Source organism: Balaenoptera musculus, chromosome 4 (genome assembly GCF_009873245.2).
Source record: "Balaenoptera musculus isolate JJ_BM4_2016_0621 chromosome 4, mBalMus1.pri.v3, whole genome shotgun sequence".
Lineage (NCBI taxonomy): Eukaryota > Metazoa > Chordata > Mammalia > Artiodactyla > Balaenopteridae > Balaenoptera > Balaenoptera musculus.
In genome coordinates, this window is record NC_045788.1 from 53,752,612 (window position 1) to 53,768,119 (window position 15,508).

Genomic DNA, 15,508 nt, shown 5'->3' on the forward strand with positions numbered 1-15,508 from the left:
TAATCACAAAGAACAGACATCTCAAGGTAATGATTTTAGTGCTTTTCTTGTACGGGAAGATTCAAGAAGCTGGGTTCATTGAAATCATTCCTTAGATTTGCATCTTACCTACCTAGGGCCAGTATCCAAAGCACAGAATGCTTTCTGTTTTTCTCCATCCTGAATTCCCCTCAGGGTACACTGTCAGTGGGCAAGTGAAGTGACTAATGGCTTGATCTTAGTAGAACTGGAATGGCAGGTCACATTCTTTGTTTACATAGCAAAGCAGTATTTTTTTTTAAACAGTCTGATATATATTTAAAAATAAATAAAAAGTAAAATATAAAAAATAATTTCATGCCATATAATATTCTAAATGCATTATATGAAAAATAAGTTAAAATAATATTTTAATTTATTCATTATATGCTTGGCTTTCAAAATAGACTGTAAACTTCTCTTTGCTATCCCTGAGCACCTAACACAGTGACTTACTCATTAGTTATTATTAGTTTAATAGGACTATTGAGTAGAATAAGGCAAAAGATCAATATTGGCTCAATTACTCATTTTGTTTAAATAGACACAGCCTACATTATAAACTTTTGCCTTTAGAGTGAAGTTTCCAAAACAAATAGTTCACATCTTTTTCATTATTGGAATAGAAAAATGGGAACAAAAAAAAGGCTGAATTACCTATTTTGTTTGGTTTTATGGCCTCAGCATTGCTGTTTACTAATGAAGGTAAGGAAAGAATAATGGAGAAAGGAAAATACAAATATTTGGAGCGTATACTAAAGGAAATGCTTCCTTATGTTAATTATCATGTGCCTGTAAGATAGTCAAATGAAGTTGTTCTTGGAGGGTGACAGGTACTACTTGCTGATGAGTAGAAGCTGAAATATTAAGAGAAATGCGTTCCAAATAAGAAAGAAAAGTAATCTAAATATTGAGTTTTCTGTCATACATAGAGGTAAGATGGAAAGAAAGCAGGAGGGATGAAATTGAAATAAGAACAAAAAACCAATTTCATGAGGGTGAAAAAATAATGGTCAACTGTATCACCATCTTCTCCAAATTTCAGAAGGTGCTAAGGATTGTATTAATCTTGTCTTATTTCTGTCTCTCCTTTTTATTTAATGAAAGATTTTTGAGTGCAGAAATCTAATTTTTCTTTGTTGATAAACCATTAAGCACTGCCTTTCAGGGGAAGTCTTCCTTGACTATCCTAAAAAAAAAAAAAAAAATCCTCTTTCTCAGGAAACTTCTCTTGAGGAAACAATGTAGTTAGATGGACTGAGAAGTCTTGAGACATTAACTCTACAGAATACAATTGTTTATACTCCCTGTTCTTTGCTCTATATTTATATATTTAATTGTCATGGAAACAGAGCATTTTTTCCATTTCTTGGGCTGTAATTCAGTAAGATGAGCCATATTAAAAAGAAAGAATCAACAACAAATTATATGCTGTAATGGTTAACTTTTTCGTTTAGTGGAAAAATCCCACTTGGCACTCAAAACAGATTTTAAAACTTCTAACGAATCAACATGGATATCTTAACTTTATAAATGCATTCCTTATAGAACTATTGGGCACAATTTTCCAAAAGTGTCTTTTGAATTCAGCCTGTCATTTAAAGAACTGTCAAATCTACGTCGTACATTGCACTCTGTCAATGGTATTAATAGAGAGTAAGAGAACTGATGCCTAAAGCAACATAATCCCTTCCTTTCCCACAGGGAAGGAAAACACTACCAAATTATCACAATTATCTATTGCTCTAAAAATCACCCAAAATTTAGTGGCTTAAAGAAACTATTTATTTTGTTCATATTCTTCAATATGACCATCTAGGCTGGACTTTTTCTGGTCTAAGCCAGGCTGGGTGTCTCTTGACTGTGTTTATGTCTGCAACCAGTGTTTCTGCTGCCAACTTGGCTTGGGACTAGCTAGTATAGGAAGGCCTCCGCCAAGCAGCTCCCCTCTGCTGCCTGTGTTCTTTTTCCAGCAGGCTATCACAGGATTTTCTCATGGGGGCTTGGCAGGGTTCTAGAGAAAGAGAAGAAACACATCACACCCTTTGAGGCATGGACTCACCATATATGTCATATTCATTAAGGCCAAACCCGATTCAAGAGGTAGGGAAATAGACCCCATCTCTTGATGGAAGGAACTGCAAAGTCATATTTTGAAGAGGCCTGCATTCAGGGAGAGGAATAATTGTAGCCATTTTTGCCAACAAACAAGCTACCCCACATGTCTTTCTGCCTCAGTTGTCTGCAGAGTTTACGGCTTGACAGTATCTACAATGGTCTTAATTCTCATTCTGCTTTTGCTAGTATAGACCATATTCAAATTCAGCTGAATGGACATTTGTACTATAAATAGTGCCGCCATGTATTTTGTGAATTCTCATGGACATAGTATCCAAGTCATATAATCTTTTCTAATGTTGATATAAATATAGTAATCCACTGTTAACTATGGAGTACAATTAGTATAATCCCTAAAAAGAGTGAGCAACAATTGTGAGATACTGAGCTGACCTTTTCTCTCTCCATTCAGCATGTATTCACAGTCAATTTTAAAAGACATGACTTATTATTTACTGCAATTTCATTTAGGAGTTTCTCAACATGGGGTATAATGAATATTAATTCACATTTAGAATTGGTGGCATCCTTTGCCCATTTATGAATATAAGAAGGAACATTTGAAAGAGAGTCATCATTTCCATCATTAATTTGCTAATTCACACACAAGAAAATGACTCATGAAGACTTTAGATGCCAGTGTTTCAAAATTCATTTTCTTCAGTTTTCCTTTACTTTAGCTGAGTGGAAAAGATTTGTCAGTTGAGTAAAGATGCTTCATCTCCTTCGCTGATGCTGCTGGGAGTTATCAATTAGGTTTCTGATTTTGGTGCTGCTCTTTCCTGGTCACCGTGATGTGTCATTGAGACAGATCCATTAAAATGAGTGATGTGTGTTGTAATTTCATTAGTGTCATCAATAATGTATTACAATTTCCTTTTAGTAGTCTCTTTGTGTTGTGTGTGGGTCAGGATGACTGTATGAATTACATTTATAAGATCCAAATTGTTAACAGATGAGAGAAGATAGGCATGGGGGTGGAATTAATGTTATTTTAAACACGATAACTACTAAAATGATTTCAATTAATATTTTAATTAGGTCTGATGTCTCTACATGCCATACCAAGATACATGTTGTGTGTACACAAATAGGATGATGATTTATTGAATTAATAACACAGTCCATTCTTTCTGCCAGGAGACTTTTCTGAATTGAACTAATGCAGGTGTGTGAGCACCTAGAGCAGGAATGGTTCACTAAGGCATGTGATTCCTTGTGGTTGTAAAGAACAGACTCTTGACCTAGAAACTCTTCGAGGGTTTTACTCATTGTCTTTCCACCCTATTTTTGTACCAGACATGTGCCTTTTGACTGGCTATTGGTCGATTCCAAGTCTGGCCTAATCTGAAAAACATGATATAGTATATACATTGTTGAAATCTTTTAACTCCATTTAACTGAGGTTCAGTTTTGGTCACATAACATGGGAATACAAAAATCTTTTGGCTTAAAAGCTTCCATCAGAAACGTTGATCTAATCAAAATATTTTCAAAGGCAAGAATCATTTGCATATTAAAAAACGGTAGAGTAGTAGTTTTGCTACCCAGGGATGATCCTGGGGTACTTAGGATTAGTGACTGAATACATAAGAAAGTTTTCAGAACTAAGAAGTATATGGAAACATATGTGACAAAATGTAACAACATGGCTGAGTTTTGTGGTTTTTGTCTTCCATTCAAATAGAAAATATAAAATAATATGATGATACTCTTTTGGGAAAGGTCTCCAAATACAGAAATTTATTTTTTGTATGCAGCAAGCTAAATGGTTTTTAGTACACAAAAGAGAAATAGTAAAAGATGAGCTACTTCTGAAAATTGGTAGGAGAAATTATCCTTCTCATGAAAATTTAAAGAAGATATTTTTGTTATCCTCAATTTGTTTTTAAGGTAAAGCAATTTATCAAGGTGAAAAAATTCTACTATAATAAAGATCAACTGACTTAAGTTGTATCAGCAACTACCCCAAATGAAGGTTCTCTCTTAAACTGTGATGAAAGAATCCTAGTCGCTGATCTTCAGCCAGAATCTAAGTATCTGTAATTTTAAGCTGATTTGTATCCAATTTGGGTAGAAATGGATATGAGTGTTTGTCTTACATAATAGCTTGCCGCAGCCTCCTACTTGAATCATGTAGCATATGGAAAATGTGTTTAGCTTCTTGTAGAATTTCACAAACCAAAACAGAATCTATTTCTATGCACATGGCTTATTTACAGTCATTATAAAAGTATTACTGTGTTGCTTACTAGTTAGAAAAAGCAAATGTTGGCACATTGCAGACTCCACTGCACTGGTCTTTAAGAAATATATGTATTGCTTTCGAGTTAAAAAAAAAAACACAGTAATTGCATGTCTTGTGCTTTAGACCTAAACATTCTTTTTAGGATGTATTTTTATGCTTCCACATTATCTCTCTTCTAGATATTTTATACTAGTTATGGCTGAAGTTTTATGTAAATATATTAGAGATTGTGCTCATCCTTAAATGAACTGCCATTGAGGGATTAATACTGTAACCTTTATGAGCATGTTTTATTAATATCTTATCATTAAATTTAATATTAATAACATTTAACATTTAATAAACATAGAATGTACATATAGGAATGTATTTCATGCCAGTGGGTTTTGAATATGTCAAAAAGTCACTATAACAGCACCCCAAATCATTAAACTTACTTCTCATAATGTATTAATTGCACTGGTACAACACATTTAAGGGGCAGTTCTGGATAAAAATGATTATAATATCTTTGTTTGTCACCATGCTGAGCAGTATGCCCTCAAGGAACAGAAGTATTTCATACAGCTTTTGAAAATATTTTTACACTCTTAAATTCTGGAAATATATTTGCCATTAAATGATTTATAATTAAACATGAAACTGAGAATTAGAGGAAGAGAATTCAAAACTATGAATATTATGAGAGATGATTAAATATTTTTATTATACTAATTTGGTTATTCTTAATGGTAAAGCAGTATAAGTTGCCTACAAAGAAATACTATTTTAAATGATTAAGTAATTAAAATATACTTTAAACTATTTTTATCCTCAAAATACTAAACCAATTTTTATCTACCTACCTACCTATCTATTTAAATGGTTTACCATGAATTTAAATATGTTTGATAGGTATCCTGACAGTAAAAACCCACTCCTTTTTTTATGGCAATTAAGGATTATGTTAACATGAAAAAGTAACTTTTGTACAGCTCTGTCATGTAGGAGAATACATGTGACCATCTGAGGCAGTTTCATCTTCATTTGGGAAAATTCCATGGCTGTATCAAGCTTCCTCTCTATTAGTTGGTTTCTTTTACCATCCCCTCCCCAATTTAATAATAAATATAGAACTAATAAAACTTATATTTAGGAAACTTTCATTAGGTATTCTGCTAATTCTCACTATTTTGTTTGTCATTTTGATATAATAAAAATTTTTACACATAAAACACATGTACATATGTCTATGTATATACATATATAACTGCTTACTTTAACATGGCACAGTGGCTTCTTCTGAAAAGCTCTATAATTTTATGAAGGTTGTGGAAATATCAAAAGGGAAATCTCTATTTTAAGGAGTATTCTCCTTGTAAAAGTAGATCCACATTTTTCCCAGAGTACAGCTCATAGCCAGAGCATTGCTCATGACCCACTTGCCTCTTCATTTGGAAGATGTTTTTCTCCCTCCCATATCCAGGGGATGTATGTTTCTTAATACAAAGTTTATACCTGAATTCAAGGATATTTGGAATATAAAGAATATCCTTCTTGCACTGCTCTAATTCATAAAATGCCAAGTATATTCATAAGTACAAAGATTAAGGATATTGGATTATTAGGGATAGTTCCCATTTCAAATAATAGGTTTTGAAAAAAAAATTACTGAAATAACCTCTGAGTTCAAGCATCTTCTGCTCCACTGCCACCCACCATGTACTATTATCAACTGAAATTTTTCTCCAAAGACACAAAATCTATTGTTTTGAAGTGAGTTAATGCTTAAAAGGCAAAATAACCTGAATTGGTGTAATTTACACTGACATTAGAGGGTCTACAAAATTTCCATCGCTGAACAAAGCCTGATAAAAATGTAAGTAAGTCAAATCACCATGACTGAAGACCTCCTATATTCACAACACTGAATTAGACCTGATAAAGAAGGAACATATTTCTCAACCCTGACATGTAAAGTGATGATATTATAATATATCCTTGAAAATATAGGGATCAGGGTCCCACAACAGAGGAGAAAAGATGCTGAAAAGATGGAGAAGTGAGTATCTTCAGAAACCAGTTGGATATTTAAGGGAAAGAGATGACTTGCAGAGTTCTGTCATGGGTGATTAGGTAGATTTCAGTGTCCATTCACCACCATCAGAGTACAGAGTGGGAAGTTCAGGAGAGGCTGAAGTAGTGAAGCCTGGATGAGCTAGGAAACAATGATCCAGAACTCTATATAAAACTGAGGTCAGTGCTAGGGATAAGTGTAAATTAACTAAACCTTGCACTGTGGCCCTTTCAAACAACTATCATTGTGTAACTGACATCTTTGTCAATTTTCATCTGGACTAAGTCGTTCTCTAGGCTTTATATTACAACCAAAGTTAACTATTCCAAAATAAAATCTAATGATCTTTCTTTCTTGCTTAAAAACTTTCATTGGTTTCCTACTGCCCATAAGAAAAAGTGTAACCTCCTTAGCTTGGTACACAAGGCCCGGTATGACATGGCCATGGCTTGCTCTCCCAGCTCTTCTCCTACAGCTGCCCACTGTGGCCTTGCACTCTGGCCATACAGAAACACTGGAATTGATCCACTAAGAAGAGCAAGCTGTTTTATAAATCCATACCTTTGCATATGCTATTCCTCCTGCATAGGGTGCTGTCTCCACTTTCTATCTTGTTTCCTTTCTTATACCCTTGTAACAGGTAATTCCCATCATCCTTCAAGATGAAATTGTAATATTCTCCATGATAAATTTTTCCAGCAGCAATCCTTCTTCTGTTATCACTGGACCTTATATTTCTAATATGACAATTAAACAATTATTTTAATCATTTATATATCTGCTTCTCTTATTAGACCAAGAAATTTCAGCTATTTCAGGTGGTTTGCATTGGAAATAAGTCAAATGATGCAATAATCCATAGCTTTCTACCAAAATGTATTCTTTCTATCTATCAATGAATAAAGGGAAGCTCTTTAGACTTGCCCACGGCCAAATTCCTCTTTCTCAGATATTTGGATAAATTTCAAGTCACCGTCTTATTACACACACTATACTTGAGAAGAATTCTAAATGTCAAACATATACAAAGGGAGAGAGAATAGTATAATGAATCCATTACCCCATTTCAACAATTATTAACTAATGGCCAATCTTGTTCTACCTGTGATGTCCATAGCTCCACTCTCCTTTTTCCTTCCAAATATTTTGAAGCAAATCCCAGACGTATTAACTTTTCATTTGCAAATATTACTGTATATTTCTAGAAGATAAGGACACTTTGAAAACATACTGATGATACCATTATCACACCTAAAATATTAACAATTTCTTAATATTAACAAATCCTTAATTAGTATTCAACTTTGTACTACTTCTCATTTTTAAAAATTGTTTGTTTGAATAAAGACCTAGTAAAGTCTATACTGGATGGGTTTCCGTTTCTTTTAGTCTAAAGCAGCAGTTCTTAACTGGGGGCAATTTTGCCCTATAAGAGACAATTTTGGCAGTCTGGAGACATTTTTAGGTTTTACAACAGCTATGGACTGAATGTTTGGGTTCTCCTAAAATATGTGTGTTAAAATCCTAACCTCAATGTGAAGGTATTCAGAGATGGGCCTTTGGGAAATAATCCAGGTTAGATTAGGTCATACAGGTGGGACCCTCATGATGGGACTAATGTCCTTATTAAAAGAAGAGAAGACACGGGATCTCTCTGTGTTCATGCACAAGGCCATGTGAGAATATAACTAGGAAAAGGCCTCTCATCAACAATCCAACCATTGGATTATTGTTTAAGCTGCCCAGTCTATGGTATTCTGTTATAGCAGCCCAAACTAACTGAGACAACTAAAGGAGGGGTGCTACTAGTACCTAGTGGGTGGAGGTCAGGGATACTGCTAAACATCCTACAATGCACAGGACAGCTGCCACAATAAAGAATTATCCACCCCACCCCCCAACAAATGTCAATAACACAAGGTTGAAAAGCCCTGGTTGAGTGGTTCCTCCTTCACCTATTTCTTATTACAATTTATTCATTGAATAAACTGGGTCATTTGTCCTACAGAATTTCCACAGTATTTTGCTGATGACAGAGTGTGATATCATTTTTATATTTTTCTGTCCGTTGTATTTATTAGCAATTAGATTTAGAAGCTTCATCAGATTTAGATCAATTTTTTAGCAAAAATAATTGATTTCATAGGTAGTATTGTGTACTTCCATCAGGAGGTACATACTCTCTGATTCTCTCTCATCACTAGAGGGAACTTTTGATGATCAATGTCTAGATCCATTAATTCAATAGAGGTCCCAAAATGATAATATTGTATTCTTATAATTTCTTCATTTATTAAAAACATCAGTTTCTTGGAAATATTTTTTACAATGTTTGATATGAAAATAGCATGGTGCATAAAACATTTACTCATTCTGTATTTCTTTTCAGAAATATCCTGTACCACCTTGATGGGAAGACAAGCCAGTTTTCAATACTCCTGGAGGCCTGGAAACACTGCAAGTCACTTGCATCAAATGAGACCCTTCAAGAAGCCCTGTCAGAAGTGTTGAACAGCATTAATGCAGCTCAGGTTTACTTCAAAGCAGGACTTGATGTGTTTGAGAGTGTCTTAGTTGGAAAGAACTGAGAAAACTCTCAGCATTTGAAAAAGTTTGTTTACAGTTCCTCAAGTGAAAGCTCTAATCTGACTAGATTTTCTGACATTGAAGACTTTTTCCCTCCAATGGTTTTTTATATAAGTATAAAGCTATTCTTCCTTTGTATTTTTTAATGTATGTGTAAAAAGAGCATTTTGCACATTTAATATTTTTTCTTATATCTAGATTTCTGATTATGTAAAAGCAAGTTATTGAAATAATACTTAAGATTTATCTATTAAAAAGAAATCTGCTGTATCTATATCTATATATATCTATATATCTATAGATATAGATATATCTATAGATATATAGATATATATAAAATATTTGGGGGGGAAAATTTCCAAGAAGTTCTGGACAATCTTCGCTCCTATGGATAAAACACATAGAAACAGAAATGATTCCCTACGTTAGAGCTTTAGTGACCTAGTTTCTGTAATAGAAATGAAGAGTTGATATGGTTTCAGATTAACTTTCACTATCAAGTATTCAATATGAAGAACGAGTATTCTGACTGAGTGCCTGGTTGACCAAAACCACTTTGAATGTGACTATTTTATGAAATGAAGTGCCTGTTAGTAACACAACTAGATGTAGTAATACACTGGTTATGAAATTGTATTTTTTTAAGTATTAATGAAAAAAAAAAAAAAGAGCCATAAACATTCCAGGGGAAAATCTCAAGGTAGCTGCACAGAGCAATTTAAATGTAAATTTTTTTCCTAACAACTTATAAGGTGACTAGCTTTGAAATCCCTAATTTGTCTCAGTTGATTTTGTAAAAATTTCGGGAGTGATGTATGTCTTATGAGGGAGAAAATATTTATTTCTTCCTGTGCTGTTTCTGTTGGAAGCACTGAAATAGAGCTACTCTAAAATGAAAGCATCTCACATTGCTCTTCCTTCATGTACTTTTCTGAAACTCCTTGCTGTAAGGCAGTTTTCACAGAATACCATATAATTTCCACAGGAAAGTAGCAAAGTTTCTCTTTGAAAACCCAAAATATCTTAAAAAGCATCAAATTGCTATTTCTGCCACTAACAAAAAGGACTTCTTATGAAAGAAATAGTTATTTTGATCAACAAAAAGCTCCTTAATTCTACAAAAAAACTTTTGATGTTTTTTCCCTTCTTTATCCTTAATTGTGACTAAGATGACAACATAGAAAATATTCATCCTTCTACTTTTAGGCAGAAAATACAGTGTTACTGTAAGAGCATATCCGTCCCACACTTCAGTTCTTCTCTCATGTTGAAAATGAAGTTTTTCATACTGACATTGTCATTGAATGGCCTTAGTACCCACTATTCCCCGAAACCACAGAATTCCATTAGGTGTTTAAACTTTGAGCTTACCTTTAGAAACTGATTTGGTATTTGACAAAGCAATTCCCCTTAGGAAACATATCCTCAGAATATTTCATGTGGATTATTTTTCTCTAACACAACATTGAAACACACGTCCCCATCATACACCTCCAGAGCAACTTCATAGTGTCTATAGGTCTAAGTCTTCACTTTTTAATGGATGAACATAAACCTAATCTTAGTTTAAAGGGAAACTGAAGTTGAAAGGAAAGAATTAATCAGCATTGATTAATTGATTTATAAGGGTCAGCTGTTCCTACTATAAGTAATGTTTATACGCTCAAGGCAAAGAAGAGAATTGAGGCAATTAGCTAGATAATGCAAGCAGAAATCCGTTTTCATCTGAATTGCCTGTGTGCACATATTTTTACATAAGAAATGAAACTACCTTACAATATATATTTCGTAAACAATGCACTTGTGTGTCTGAAAGTATCTGCCATGTTGAGGCGTGTCTATAGGAAAGGGCCAAAGAACCAAGCTCCCACAAGCCTCAATGTCAGTGCCCTCTCTTGCTACACAAAAAACAGCAGAAAAGAGGTGGGAGGAATACACATATAGTTGCATGTCAGGTCAAATAATAGAATCCTTTATACCAAAGGATCAGAAATAGTGAATCAAGGTTCAATGTATTCATTCTAGTTCTTCCTTTGGAGCTGAATTTAAAACAAACAAAGACAATTATCAGTTAGGTAGTTTATCATTTTAGAACAAAATCCTAAGTAAATCCATTCCCTTAGTTTCTAATAGCATTGAGAGCACAAAACACTTGTGTTTGTACATTTTTGTTTAAAGACTGTGTACTTAGCTAAACCACACTGCACAGATCAAAATCTCAATATTCTGTATTTTTTACTTCTAAATTATATGGTATTCATTACTTGAAAACTGAAGTTAACCATGGACTAACATTTTTATTAGTCTATTTAAGAGATGATGTGAAGAAACTAAATTATAATTAAAACAGATGTCCATCAATTATATAAATGCTGCTCTACATCTTTGACTGCAACAAATCTCTTAACTAAGAACATTACTGCTATAGTCTGATTACCTCAGGGTTCCTTTAAATTTATATCATTTAAATTTTTCCCTAATAGATCCAAGTAAATAAAATCCTATGCACACTAAAATAACAAGTGTTTTCAGTGAATTGGTAGTAGGTTTAAATTATTGCTGAGATATCTGGGTGCCTGGTACTTCTCACAATCCTTCATACGTAGTATTGTACCAGGACATAATGAATCATAAATGATTATTCTCCCAAGAAAATGTGGCAGATGTGCACCACTGCAATTTCGGTTCAGGCAGGGCACACGTGGGATACAACCCTTTGTGAAAAGTATAGATTCCAGAGTAAAAGGAAGCCTGAGACATTCTGATCTAAGCCCTAGAATGTTACCTTCAGTCGGGAAAGCATCAGCGTTCCCATCAGATACCCTAACTGTATACAAAGTGATTAAGGAACTGGGGTAGAGTCACATATTCAGTTAGTAGCAGAAGTGCCGCTAGAATTTAAGCTTCTCTGTTTTCTCATGCAGTATATAACGGGGTTATAAATGATCTTTTCCAGTACATTCTATATAACCAGCCATTCTATCAGATGATGTATGGACTGGAATCACTGCTTTTTAAATGAAGAACTAGTTCATTCTCTGACTATACCTAACAAAAGAAACTGTCCCAGGGAATCCATGCAAAAGGCACAAAGCCTGGGTACTTGTGGGGAGGTGGAGAGAGTCTCTGCATGACACCAGCGGTCAGGAAGGAGGGTATTAAGTAAAATGCTTTTATGAGAGAACATTTTAGCCCTATATTAAATCAGCAGTTTAAATCAGTATTTCTGATTTGGGGGAAGAAAGCCTAGGAATCTTCATCTTCAAGCAAGATTTCCCAAATGATCCTTATGCATACTGAAGCTTAAGGATTTCTCATCTACATTAATCCTGGGTCCTGAGAAAACATCACTTGGCGATATACTAAAGAAACTGAAGAGTCACAATAATAAGAGATACCTACGGCTTTGCTGTGAATGGCACCATTTTAAAAAGAGGGAGAGAGAGTAACCATTGTATCTCAAAAAAGACGCAGACGCAGCTAACGTCTGTGCCTGCTACAGGTCAGGCACTGTTCTAGATTTAACGTATTTGTTTTTTCTAATGAATCCTCACGACAACTCATTTAAAAAAATGAGGAAACTTGGTGGAGTGGCTTGCCCAAAGTTCCACAGCTACAAAGACTGGGTCCAGACCTGTGTTCTTCACGCTGGGTGCTACAAAAAGTTAAGAATCTTTTGATTATAGAAAGTGATATGATTGAAATTTTTAATGTATTTCTGCACCACTGATCAGACTATGTCATCTGCCACTTCACTGGCTTAATGGAGGAGTTTGAAGAAACCAATGACATCATTCCTCATGAAGGTAGCCCACCCCAACAATGGTGGACACATGTAGATAACTTAGATTTACAAGAGCATTAAATATAAGTGCACCATTGTAGAATACCATGACAACTAGATGAAAAATTATAACAGACCAGAAGCTACATCTCTCATAATTTCCTCCTCAAAATGTCTATATAATTTCACTGGGGAAAGTAAAAAAGACCAGGTTCTGGGATTTACAACCACAGTTTTATATCCTCCTTAAAACACAGAATAACTAATTGACTTCCTAAATTACATAAATATTCCATATATAGTAGCTTTCCCCCTTGCAAAGATAGGTGTTACAAAAATAAAATGCTGATTCGTTACCATCTGTCCAATGATGAATTGGCATCTTTGCTTCAAATGAAAAACTGTTTTCGTAATTAGTAGACCTAGCCAAAAATGTTCTCATGAGATATTCTGTGTTATGTGTAATTACTCCAAAAATTAAGTTTTCTCTGTGTGTAGCACATTGTCATCTCATTGGTTTAAAGGGTTATTTAAATGTGCCTTAATTACACGTTCCTTCAATAGAAAGGAATTACATTTTAAACTGCTAATCCATGTGTTGAGTGGAAGGGAAATGGGTCTATATATTCCAAAAGATAGATCAGCAACCTAACGGTTCCATCACAGGAGCATGGATGCAACCCAGGAGAAAAAAATAGTGTGATATTTGAGCAAAGAAATATTCTACCTAGGTGCACTAGTGAATCTGTATTTCTTGCATGAGTTTAAATTGTTAGTTTAAAAAAGCCTCATTAGAATTGCTATTCGGAAAGTAACTTCTCAGAGTTTTAAGCACCCCATTAAGTATAAATACTTTTAAGTTAAGTGTGTTATTTTATGCAATTTAGAATTTCAAGTGATGTAAATTTAAAGTGGAGTTGCAAAAGAAAGTTTTTAAATATCACCAATTTTGGACACCACAATGTCCACTCAATTTTCTGTTTTCCCTTTCTAAATATACTCTAGCAATGGGATTAGGATTTTTTCTTTTTTTTTAATCCCGAGAAAGTAATTTTAAGATCTAGTCTTCTCAATATACATTTATCTGTTAACCAGCCAGAGTTTTATTTCCATAATAACATTCCATTACCCTTCAAAGATGTACACTGAAGTGCCTTTAGCATTCCTGGGACCACCAAGAATCTTGAGAGCTTGCTGATTGTGAGATGACATATTTCTTAAAGACATTTATAGTTTCATACTCAGATTGTATCTGAATTTACAAAGCAAAGGATTAAATTGAGGCACTTTCAGGTAGCATTCAAGAGAAAGCTGCTTTCAAATTTTAATATGTTCTGGTTAGCTTGTGTTTGAATTATATAGTTATATAGTTTTCTATAACCAAAATGGTAACTTTGATGTTTTTAGCCAAAATACAATCATCGAGGCCAAAGAAAAGTATGTCTACTCTAACTCCTTAAGCAGGATCTGTCAAGAATTAACTCAGTTAATTGCAGTTGATCCAGGGCCTACATCTAGACAAAGATTTAAGGAGTGTAGACAGAGTCTAACAGTATTCCTTCTAATTCCTTTGATGCCTTAAACCAATAAGCACTGAGGTAGCTTTTCTCAGAAGGAAGCAGATTTTATTTTCCAGTTGCTAACTAATATGTACCACCTCAGTCCCAAAAGGACCACACAGGTGCCTGTACCATGCCATATGTCATGTGCTTTATTCCAGCAAGCTCAAGAGATTAATATACAATCATTATTATGAATTATTATGTTGTATTGAAGTTAACGTAGGTCTTTTTTGTTCTAATTAAAGTACAAACTTGGCATCTGAACAGAAGCTTAGCTAGAGAAGTAGAGTTAGAGTCTCTATTTCAATGAACTACATCTATTTTTCAATCAAAATGTGTAATTATTTAATTATCTGGCCTGCTCAGTAAGTTTAACTCTCCAATTTCTTCAAAGAATATTTATTCAATACAGTAATGACACAGATGGACACTCCTTGGAGTGTGCTTTATCTTTTGAAATTCTTAGCTGTTGTTGAATCATGCTTTTAGTATATGTGATAGTGTTTTATTAATATTAATAATGATTTGTCTACCTTTATATCAAGCTGCTGCAAATGGACTGCCTTACTCTGAAAGTCAGAAAAAATGCTATTGCTCTATAAAGACAAGTCTGTCATATCTGTTTAACAAGAAACAAAATATTTTATTACACCATTGCAACTTGTCTGCAGGAAACAAAATGGCCAGATGGTTAAGTGTAGCTCACATATTTCTATTCCAAAGATGTTACAAATAATTTCATTTATTAAGCTAAGATAGGTCTCTATTAGGTGATTTAGTATTTACATTTCACACAGGAAGGTTTAATGGCAAATATATCCCACATATTCAGACTTGCTACTTGGAGAATATGAATACAATTGTATTCAGAAAAGAAAAAAGCTTTCTAGGACACTTCGAAGGGCTAATTTGTTTTTACAGACATCTAGAAAAATCAGCACATCACTGATAATAGTTTCATATGTGTTTGGAATGTTAATATACACCATGCATTTTTTTAGCCATGTCAGTAGTATAGCAATATTTAGATATATGAAATTTTATAATGAATAAAATTTCTCAGTTGTATAATAAAAAATACAACCCTAAAATAGAGAATGGTGATGAGCAGATTTATAAAGATTTATAAATTAACT

General features: G+C 33.9%; 1 protein-coding gene across 3 annotated transcripts in view; it reads left to right on the forward strand.

The window, feature by feature from the left end:
• Positions 1 to 9,207, forward strand: part of NAALADL2 (N-acetylated alpha-linked acidic dipeptidase like 2) — a 1,542,421-nt gene extending 1,533,214 nt beyond the window's left edge. For all 3 annotated transcript variants that reach the window (XM_036850518.1, XM_036850517.1, XM_036850516.1), the window contains one exon: positions 8,830 to 9,207. In XM_036850518.1, coding sequence (XP_036706413.1) covers positions 8,830 to 9,028 — 199 coding nt within the window. In that variant the 3' untranslated portion in view covers positions 9,029 to 9,207. The remainder of the gene's footprint in view (positions 1 to 8,829) is intronic.
• Positions 9,208 to 15,508: the final 6,301 nt, after the last annotated feature.